Raw genomic sequence first — 11,868 nt, 5'->3', positions numbered from 1 at the left:
CGGACAATAGTAAAAAAGTTGACCAAAAATAAAATAAAAATCATGGAAGTTACAGTCTAAAAATACAAATTTTTCGTTGACAAAACTAAAATTTTAAAAATATGCAAGAACACTAAAAATGCAAATTTATTTTTAATACAATTAAAAATAGAAAACGTTCAAATTATAAGACAAAAAAATGTGATTATCTCTTAAAAAATAGTAACCTTTTTTCAAACAATTGTTTCTAATTCTATTTGGTATATTTTCAAGTAACTTAATTAGGTGTCCTTTTCTTTAATTTTGTACCATCATCCAAATAAAGTTCACCGAATTATATGCATAGAAAGAAAAGGTATTACTTGTATCACCAAAATTTCTTTATCATCATCGATTCCATGTATGTTTGAATACGCATAAATTTTTTTGAAGATATAAAAATTAAACCGTCAAAACACATTCGTTACGTGATTTTTTTTTAAAAAAATTATTTTTTAATAACTGACGGGTCAATCAAGTAATAACTAATATCACCCAAAAAAATATTTATTCATTCTATATATACGGATTGATTTATAGCATAGCTGCATCGGATAAATTTCTTCACTTGGATTGTTCATGAACGACTCTGTAATAATAATAAAATATAAAAACGCGGATTCAGAAAATGTAGCGTAGCCGTTTCCCATAGTAAATAAATTAATTATCTATTTAACCGAAAGGATGTGGCGAATATATTCAATACTTCTTTCGAATTTTTGAAGAAGATTTTGCATCAAATAAAGGCATATCCTTTGTCACGATTAAGATAAATTTATTAATGCAATAATAAATATATAAATAAATGGAAAGATAAATTAATGTACTCTATTATGGCCTTTTAAATTTAGCTCGTTTTGCTTCATTTTTTCCTTCATTTATATGGGTGAATGGTGAATTTTTCTCTTGGTTGGTTAGACTTGTAATGAACGATTTTATTCAATAAACTTACGAGTTTATCCCCAAAAAATTTAGAACTCGATCATGGTTCTAATTAAATAGATATTCAAATACATAAAGTCAGAACCAAACTGTTTGATCAAAATTTGGAATTATATGTCTCAAAAATTTGGTTCAAACTTGATTACGATGGAATAAAGAGGTGTCAAAATAATTTAAGTTCATCGGATTGGTTGGTTCTGTTTCGTCAAATGGTGGATTGCGGTAGATCGTAGACTTGTCCACCTCAGCTCACCAAATTACACATCAGTCTGCCGAATTCGTTCGTCCTGCCACCTAAAATGAGTTGGTTGAATTTGGTTGGTGTTTTCCTAACCTGTTCACCTAATAATAGGTTGTGGTGGATTGTAGGCTATGACGTCTCGCTAAACGCTAACCCAATTTAACACCACTGGATGGAAATTATAACCATAAAAAGTGAAACAATATGTCAATATTACTTATGGCCTAACCAAAACCATAAAAAGAGAAACAATATGTCAATATTACTTATGGCCTAACCAAATTAACACGGTTTCATGATTTAACATGGAATCTTTTCACGTTAAAAGGAGGAATACAAAATGCCGATAAATTTCGTAAACTAATATCACATAAATATAGAGGGTGAATTCTCACGTCATAAAAAATATAACATAAATCACTTATCATATAAAATTAATTAATCTTTTGTATCCATAAAAGTCCCTAATTTTCATCACAAATTCTATCATTTCATTTTAATATTTTATTAAAAATTGAATATATATATATATATATATAGACATACACACACCTATATGAAAAAAAATTCAATCATACCTTTATCTATATTTTTAAATTAGACATATATTTATTTATTTTAAAATTTTTAGATGATTTACTGATTATATAACTCCTAATTAAAAATAAGAAAAAAATAAATAATGTGAAAATAACAAAAATTATGTAAGCAAGCAACACATAGTATTATATAAAAAAAATAAGATATATTTTGTACGCTATTGTGTTAGTATTGGGTTACACATTTCGTCTTAAAAAAGAGATAACAGACTCCCTGACGGACAAAACAACAATTTTAATAAATTTATGATCAAAAATCTAGCATTTTTTATTTTTTATATAAATATATCACTTTCAATTGTGAATTTCCCCGTGTACACCTCATTTTCTTCTAATTCTTCTAATTATACCTCTCATCTTCTTCTTTCTAAGTCTACCATTAATTTAAATATATATTATCTACATTTTTTACTCATGTTTCAATGGTTAATTACTCAATTCTGGTAAATAGACTAAAGATTATGATATTAAAAACTTATTCAATATTGATTAAAAAAAAAAAAAGAAGAAGAAGAAAGACATATTCAATATTACAGATAGTCTCGATAGAATCGACTACAAAAGATTTAGCTTTTTTTTTTTTTTTATGTGAAAAAAGGAATGTGGGATTAATGTGTACTAAAGCAATTTGGTTCATTCAATAGATTCATTTACGTCCCATGATCATCTCGGAGGATTTGGCGACAATAATTCACGTGAACATGATCATACATCCTTGAAAAGGTTACATCTCACCAAGCATACGTGTTATCCCCCGTTCGTTGGTGTGAAGCTCGTCTATTTTACAGGAGTCCACACCAATCCAAATGTTATCACTACAAGTGATCTTTACCAAGGGAGACATCATAACATTTGCCAACATCTAGGGATCTTACAAAAATTGTAGATTAGTTTTAAGGAAAAAGATTAGTTTCAAGTTTTAAACCCTAGCCTACCCAATTACCAAATATGCATAGGGCCTAAAAATACCGTATGTAATTTGTTTCACAAACGGGACACAGGGTAGATAAAGAAATAGGTAACTCGATCAACCCAATAGCTTGCAAATCATGCTATCTAGAAAAATCATACTAAACAAACTCCGTGGGGAATCGAGCGTCTACCATTGGGCAAGCGTTTGTCTACTTCATCAAGCATCAACTTGCATACTCTATCAGGGCTATACTGTCTTTTTTTTTTTTTATGATTTACTTGTATAATAGACCAAATCATAAGATTTATCGTCATTACATTCATAAAGTTGATATATAATACAAGTCATGTGCAATTGAAAATGTACAAACTCCAGGTTTTATAGTAGCACAGCAGAAACAGAGTTTGTTCTGTTTGAAAGTGCCTTAGAAATCGCTCTGATGGTGTTCGGGGTTGTCCTGCAGCAACCTCCGATGAGAGACGCCCCAGCATCACGCCATTTCACAACATATGACACAAAATCTACGTCTCCTACGCCATTCGATGGCTTCAAAAAAGACCAAATTTTTTTTTAATGAGGATACCGCGACAACTAAAACGAGATGCAACCTGTTCTTTGTAAGATAAGACCTAAGTCAATAAGATAAAAATTTCAGGAGAACTATCAAACTCACCACCCATTCTTTTGTGTCAGCGTCGTAGGTCTCCCCGCTGTTCGGATATACAAGAATCGGTTTCGTAGTCACCTGAGTAACAATTGGACTTAATATTTTAAACCATACAGAAACTCATCGAACAAAGTAGTACTGTTTGATACGAGATATGAGATGACTGAAGGATGTATAATATGAGTACATATCCGTAATCCGAGATAGCAAACGTTTGATACAAACTCGGGATTTGTTACTTGTTAGCACACTGCACTCACAAAACAACGAAAACTAAGCTGAATGATGATTTCTCACAAGTAGGAAAACAAGATACCTTTCGAATCGACTGGATTAGTCCATGAATGTATCTTGGTGGCGTGCAATTGATTCCGACTCCAACTACTTGATCACAAGATTCAGCTATCGACGCACAATCTTGGACGAAATCGCCACTGACAACGTTGATTCCGTCGTTACAAGTGAAGGAAAACCATGCAGGTATGTTTATGGCCTCCTCAAGAAGCTCAGCAAATGCCTACATCACATATATTACAGCACACAACTTTAACTAAAAAACGTGACAGATATCAAATCGATATATATGGCAGAAAAAACTATGTAATACATTGGCTTCGAGCTTATTCGGAATGGTCTCGAATGCTATAATATCCGCCCCGGAGTTGGCCAAAACCTGGACCCTTCTTCGGTGAAAATCTTTCAGAGTTTCAAGACTCACATCATCTCCATAAATCCCGCTGCGAAAAACGACATAGAAAAAGCACACAAATCACTTGTCATCAAGTCATATAACATTCATTAAACCACTGTTTTCCACTAACCAATGGCTCACCGCTCACCTATACTCCGAACCATCGGCAAGATAAGCCCCGTAGCTCCCAACGGATGCGGCAACTAAAATGGGACGACGATTCGGTGTCGTCCCATCTTCGGAAACATCCCACGAACCTTTGGTGGCCCTTTCATTATATATATCCCGAGCCTCGCACGCTATTTTTACACTTCTCTCGAGTAATGCTTCGCCTTCTTCTTTGGAAAGTCCTTTAGCTTCAAAGCCTTGGAGAGTAGCCTGCCTCGTGGGTACACTTATATAAATCAGAATTTGGACATATATTTTCATGATTTTGTTCATGAATATACATGTTACATGTTTGAGTATATACCTGATATGAAGCAGATATAATGATATTCGCGCCAGCTTCAAGATAATCCAAGTGAACCTGCGGATGATTATAATCTATGTAACTATATTATTTAACTTGGCTCGAGTTTGGCTCGAAAAAAATATAACCAAATTTAATAATTTTATACGAGTCAAATAATATTTGAATTGATATGATTTTCAAATATTTTTCATAATTTTATTTAATAGAAAAAAAATTAGAATAAGGTGCGATATAAACTATGATGTTAAACTTGAGCATATCTATATGTATATATACCATCTAATTCAATATGAGTCACCTCAGTAAATTAACACAAAAAATTCCTATGAGATAAATATCTCACTCAATTTTGAGTGACAATGTCCTATCCGAAATAGTTAAAAATAAATAATAGAGAGAATTACATTTTTGGCCATATTATTTGCATTTTTTTCATTTTCGGTTATGTTAATTAATGGTAAATTTATATTTTCAGTTTTGAAACTTGCAAGTTTTTTTTTTCTTTTAATTTTTGCCCTCTTACTATGAATTTTCAAATTTAATCCTGTAACTTTTATATTGTTTTTATTTTGATCCTTTTAACTTGTGTTTTCTTTCATTTTTTTTCCTTTATGATCAAACACGATAGACCCCGATTTAAAAAATATCAAAAAATGAAAATAACATATAAGTTCAAGAACAAAAAATTAAAATAATATACAAGTTACTTGACTATAAATAAAAATTCACCGTAACATAATGAAAAAAACATGCAAGTTACAAAACTGAGAATACAGATTCACATTTAACAAGAGCAAAAATTAAAAAAAAATTCAAATAACAAGACTAAAAATATAAATCTCTGTTTTTATGAAAGATATTATTTTTTAATTTTTATCAAGATATTATTTTTTAATTTTTATTATAAATATGAGTCGTGTTGACATTCACTCACTTTAATTTACACATATAGATCCTTGGAACTCTTAAACTGATTAATCATCTTCGATCTCTTAAGTGCGACCCTTTTGCTTCTTAAAATACCACGTCATATACTATATTTGGGTATATTCTCCTGATAATATATTATAATAATATTAATAATATATGTATGATTTTATAAAATATACAAGCATATAATAATTTTATTATATATGTACAAATAGCAATGTGTTTTGTCAACTAGTAGTCAAGTATGGCACAATATTCACGCTTTAGGGAAATTATATACAGATACGTGTCAAACACAACAAGAGTTTGTTTTTTTTTTTTTTAAAAAAAAAAAAAAACAAACAACAAGAGTTTGTTGAAAAACCAACAAACAAATTGTTGTACGTTTCTGTTCTAAAAACAAGTTTGATTCAAACCTTTTTTTAAAAAAAAAAAAAAAACAATGATTCTCAAAAATCGAATATCTATCTGAATATTAAATCTCATGAATTTTCATAAAGAAAATATCTTGTTCAATTTCATCTATATAAAAAAAATATTAAATTCCAAAAACTATATTTTTCATCGTGTGTACATGCAACGGATGTGATAAATTAAAGACCTTTTTACATGCACGAAGAAAAAAGTTGAAGAAACCTCGTACGAGATTATGAAAATTCCCATATTATGTGCAGTGAAAAGCATAAGATAATGTTTACAATCTTTAAAAGTAAATGATTATGAATTTTTTTTTTAACAAATTTATATATAAAAAAAATATATAATCACTTATATTTAAAAAAACACTATTTAAATTAAATATAGTCGTTATTTAGAAAATTAAATAAGTACCCTTCTGATGAGGTGAGGTGAACTGATAAGGCACTTGGCGCTCCACAGGGGATCACGCAGATCGGCGCCGTGTCTCTCCAGCTCCGTCGCGAGTCCGCCGTCTATGACGGCGTAGCCGCCGCACTGGTCCAGGAAATTTTCCATGAAGGAGGAATGGTTGTTCGATGTCTTGATCAGTCCCATGTTCAATTTGTGTAGCTAGTCTTAAGGTAGTCGCCCGTATGTTTCTTTGGGTATTTTCGGAGGCGGCGGCGACGACGGTGGCGGTGGTGGGAATGGGATTCTTGAAATGCTAGCTGTTGTGTTTGTAGCAAAAACCAAAGGTGGCAAGAGGGTTTTGTTTGGGCTTAATGCTTCATTTTCCCTTCGGGGTAGAAGGTCATTGTTATATTGTAATACGATTGACGTGCTTTTACCAATATGCCCTTTGATGGCTACTATTATTTTGGTACCACTTTCTAAATCTTGTTACGGAGTACGAGTATAATTGATGAAATTTGTTATCTTTGTAATTTGATTAATTAGTTTATTGTAATAGTTCTATGTGCGTCGTCAATTTAATTCCTTATACTTTACGTAATTTTGATTGATTTTGGTAAAAAAATTAAGGTTGGATGATGTTCCTTTTAATCTCGTTATTTTGTAATTGGTGATTTTATGCTACAAAACTTTTCTGGGACTGTTTTGGGAGATAATTTTTTGATCATGAATATCCTACTTGTTTCGATCTATAAAAACGTATTAATTTTAATTTTATATATCAATCGGATCAACTTTTTACCATGAAATCATTTTACAAGAATATTCTATTTAAGGGTCTAAATTATAGTTGCATTAAAAATTAGAGCATCCACGGGCAATCCGTTGAAGTGCATCCAATGTAAATTAAAGGGACATTTCAGTAAAATAATTCAAGTGGATCGACGGCTCTATTTTTGGGCATATGCATAAAATTGAAGAAAATTCTAATTTGGATTGAATTTCCCTATTTTATAGGCTAAACCAAAATAACGTGATAATGTGACAAGCTTTTAAAGCAATCTTTTCCTCTTGAGTTTATTGGACACGTTGGGTTCATACCTCATCGCAATGTACCTGGCACAAGATCACGGCTTGATTAATTCTACCTTTGAAACAAAACCACAAAAATGAGAGAGAGACAGAGATAATCTTGTACAACAAAAGGAGTAGCCTTTTACCCCAACTATCCATAGGTTTTGTACATAGAAATGGAATGAAATATATGCACGAATAAAGTGTTGACACGAGAATCTCGACCAATGAAAATATAGGGACACTTTGTAATTGTAAAAAAAGGGTGACCCCACCCCCAAGGGCCCCACACAGAGCCGCCCCAAGCCCCGGCGTGAAGGGAGGTAAATCAGGGTTATGCCTGGCCAGGTAAGTACCCAGGGAGAGGAAGGCTCGCAAGCGCGATAAACAAGGCCAAATACACCTTTTACGGGATTCGAACACTCGTCACCTTCTTTTTCACCAAGGCCTTTGCTAGTCCAGCTGTGCCCCTGGAGGCCTTTGTAATTGTAGGTTCGAGAGATAAAGTATCGAGAATCGATCATTAATGAAACATTTATCTATTTTACAATTTGAACATCTCTAATATGCATAATATGCATATATATATATATATATATACGAGATGAGTGATGACAACTGAGTTGAGAATATATACATCCAATAACATCATCTTAACAAGTGTTCACCGTTTGATGCTCATCATATAAAGTTGATAAATATTAGTTGTGTTGAAGTATATCTTTTTCCAAGAAGATTTGCATTCCAAACGTCATTGAATTGAGGATAAGACTTGATTGGTGTCTCCACAATTATTTTAGCGCCTGAATGAATAATTTGTGGGATTCCAAGTACTTGCTAGAATAATGCACCAAGAAAGTCAATCAGTTGGAGGAAACAAAGGAAACCGTTTTCAATTTTTACGTTATACAAACACAATTTGTTGATTATCGACACTTGGGGAAAAAAATTTCCTAGAGAATGAATTAAAAAACAAAAATATTTTTCCTAGAGAAGAATCAGGGCTGGGATACCGAACCAAAATATCGACTTTTCGGGATACCATACCAAATTTTTTTCAATATATATACATTTTTTTGGTATATCAAATTTTTTTTCAGTATCTATACGGTATTAATATGAATTTTTTTCATATCAATATTTTTTATACGGTATACCGAAAACCCACCCCTAAAGAAGATATAAGAGTTGAAATTCTTCAAGTGAGATTCGGTTTTTGACATCTTGAGTTATTTGGTAATTTCGCTTTACAATGAGTTTTTTTTAGATAAACATTGTTTTTATTTTACTTTTATAGTTTCTAAAAACATGTAAAGTACATTTCAGCTAATTCGATTACATTTTACTATTGGGCACTTGAGTTCCAAATTAATTCATTCAAGTAATTGAATTTTAATTCAAATTTTTTACAATGAAAATTAAATTTAAAACTTAATGATTTAGATTTAGGTACACTATGTTTTCAACTTCCAATATTAGTCCTACATTTTTAAAATTTTGCCAATTATTAGTTTTTTCGAGAATGCTAATATTGCATTGTACCTGTCAGCAACTCAGATCCAAACTAAGGCTGCAACGGTGGTACGTCATCGTCTTAGAAAATTGACTTATAAGTGTTGGTGTGTTAATTGTGTCTCACATCGGTTGGATAGATAACCTGAGAGTTTAATATATATATAAAGACAAACATCCCAATTTGAGCTAGCTTTTAGGGTTGAGTTAGGTCCAAGTACATTTCTTAACATGATATCAAAGCATATGCCCACCATATTTGTTGGATGCCCATAATTGGGTCACTCGTACCATAGTAATTGGATCACTCGTTAATGTTTTCACGCTCCAGTCGTTTCATTCCTGGGCGTGAGAGGGGTGTGTTGGTGTGGTACTTATGTCTCACATCGGTTGGATAAATATATATCCTGGTAGTCCAATATATAGATAAAGAGAAACCTCTCATCTTGAGCTAGTTTTTGGGGTTGAGTTAATTCCAAGTCTATTTCTTAACATGGTATCAGAGTTCAGAGTTTTCGTATGTCTTGGATTGCCCATAATTAGGCCACACATCCCATAGTTGGGCCACCTGTCAATGTCTTCATGCTCCAGTCGTTTCATTCCTAGGCGTGAGAGGGATGTATTGGTGTATTAATTGTGTCTCATATCGGTTAGATAAATATATATCCTGGGAGTTTAATATACAGGCGTGGATAACCCTCCCCCATTGAGCTAATTTTTGGAGTTGAATTAGGTCCAAGTCCATTTCTTAACAATATTTGCAAACATAAAAACAACATAAAACAAAAATAACTGAATAAGACTAAAATTTGACAATATATAATATAAAAATACCAAAAAAATATACAAGACCAATAAAACTCAGATCTGCAACCTCACTGCCAACCTATATCAAATTTTGCATTCAAATCATGCCCTCAATTGAGAAATTGTACATTAGGATTCAATCTCAACATATTTGAGTAACTAGGATCTCGATTTTTTTTGAAAAATAAAATTTTAATAAGTTCTACTGTGAGCGTCACATGTATGCATGCACGCATGTGTACGTGTATCAAATGATTCAATAAGATATGTTGTTAGTTAGGGTTTGGTCGATGCTACCCTGAGGGTAGTGTTCTCAAAGTGATCTGGACGGACCAGATCACATCAGCAGATCAAATGGTTTGGTCGATGCTACCCTGAGGGTAGTGTTCTCAAAGTGATCTGGACGGACCAGATCACATCAGCAGATCAAATGATTTGATCTGCTGATGTGATCTGGTCCGTCCAGATCAAGTCAGGGCAGCTACCCTGAGGGTAGCATGAACTCCGTTAGCTAGATATGTTTATCTTAATTTTTTGGGAAAACTGCAAATTTGATTATGTATATTTGTTACTTTGCGATTTTGATCTTCTATGTTTTCATATTTCAGTTTTAGTCCTGCATGTTTTGATTTTTGGCAATTTTGGTCTTTTTTATTCGAAAATGCTTACGTGACACTGTACACGTCAGCTACACATCAGCACTGAATTGGTGCCACATCAGCGCCACGTCGGAAAAATGACTAAAATTGCCCAAAAAAAATAAGGATAGCGGATTAAAACTGAAATCTGAAAATATAAAGGACTGAAATCGCAAACTGACAAACATACAGGACCAAAAAAGTAATTTTCCCTAATTTTTTCATAAATTACATATAAGGCTGACATTGGGGCATCCATGCGTATGAAAAAAAAGTATCAAGTCGCGTATGAGTATTTTACTTTGAGTCCTAAGGAATATTGGAAATGACTTCATAAAAGAATAGTTTTACAAAAAAAAGTAGACCACGAATTAAATTTATGTTCTAAGGCACCTTTTGGTATGAGTATTATTAGTATATGTATAACTTATCTTATCCAATCTCGCGTTCTTCTCGTCATACTATTTATCCATCTATTAATTATTTATTTTACATCAATCAAATCATTAATCATTTATCTTACATCAATCAAATCATTAAATTTAAATTAATATATTACCCTTATAATAAATAATATTATTCATATATTTTATTTTATTCTTAAAAGAAAAAAATGGTAATTTTTATTTTTATATAAAATTTAATCAATCAAATCAAATAAACTAAAATCTATCAATCAAAACAAATATTATATTAACTATCATTTTTTTATTTATTTTCTATTGCATTATATTACTTATCCATGTATTATTTATCTCATCACTCGAGCCAAACGATACCTAAGGATACTGATCAGATCCTAAGATAATTTCAATTCTAGGGCTTGTTAAAAGACACTAATCGTTCAAGTGAACCTGATAAATTTAATATTTAACATGCAGATTGTGAGAAATTTTATGCGACGTCGTTCGTGGAAGAAGCCATAAAATTGTGCACTTAACGCCATTAAAGGTTCACTAAATAATCAAAATTCCGATATAATTTCCAGGAAGAGTTAGATTAAAAACTGCGTACTTTCTGTTATTTTAAATTAATAGAAATATTTTTTCACATGATAGAATCCAACCATAAAAAATAAGAAGGAAACATATTTTCGGTACGATAATAAACATTAATGATGTTCATGAGCAAAAAAAAAATTCTTTGATTGAAACACATATATGATCCAGACAACCTTAAAGAAGTTAGATTCTCTAGCTAACATATAGAGATGTACAAACATATAAAACCATCATAAATCCCAGGGACGAAGCCATGATCTTGGTTCAGTGTATGCGACAATATAATATATATATATATATATAAATTTTAAAAAATAACATCGGTTTATCGACAACCAAAATAATGTGTCATGAGGTTTGAACACAAGATACACAAGACCAAAAACACGGTAGATTTCAACCTAGCATATGAGTAATACCCCAATGATAGATCTAATGTCTCATGATTTTCCACGTCAACAATATATAATTAATTACATCTATATATAAAAATAAGAACCGTTGAATACATGGTTTGGGTATTATCCATATGCTAGGATCTCATCTACCC

General features: G+C 31.7%; 1 protein-coding gene across 1 annotated transcript; it reads right to left on the bottom strand.

The window, feature by feature from the left end:
• Positions 1–2,974: 2,974 nt before the first annotated feature.
• LOC140874866 (homocysteine S-methyltransferase 2-like) lies at positions 2,975–6,647 on the bottom strand. The gene is made up of 7 exons (XM_073278323.1): positions 6,308–6,647; positions 4,544–4,600; positions 4,220–4,449; positions 3,988–4,117; positions 3,697–3,897; positions 3,387–3,458; positions 2,975–3,259 (listed from the first exon to the last, which is right to left on the bottom strand). Exons 1-7 carry the CDS (start codon positions 6,488–6,490, stop codon positions 3,092–3,094), a joined length of 1,041 nt encoding a protein of 346 aa, XP_073134424.1. The 5' UTR covers positions 6,491–6,647; the 3' UTR covers positions 2,975–3,091.
• Between the last annotated feature and the right edge of the window lie 5,221 nt (positions 6,648–11,868).

This window comes from Henckelia pumila, chromosome 1 (genome assembly GCF_033568475.1).
Source record: "Henckelia pumila isolate YLH828 chromosome 1, ASM3356847v2, whole genome shotgun sequence".
NCBI classification, from domain to species: Eukaryota; Viridiplantae; Streptophyta; class Magnoliopsida; order Lamiales; family Gesneriaceae; genus Henckelia; species Henckelia pumila.
The sequence above is the reverse complement of the archived record's forward strand: the minus strand, read 5'-3'. Positions and strand labels throughout refer to the sequence as shown.

Bases quoted from the DNA above. Each gene is read 5' to 3' on its own strand.
- LOC140874866 (XM_073278323.1), bottom strand. From the start codon at position 6,490: ATGGGACTGATCAAGACATCGAACAACCATTCCTCCTTCATGGAAAAT. The intron at 3,459-3,696 runs GTATCTTGTTTT...ATTGTTACTCAG, and splicing joins TAATCCAGTCGATTCGAAAG to GTGACTACGAAACCGATTCT. The intron at 3,260-3,386 runs GTGAGTTTGATA...TCTTTTTTGAAG, and splicing joins CTGACACAAAAGAATGGGTG to CCATCGAATGGCGTAGGAGA.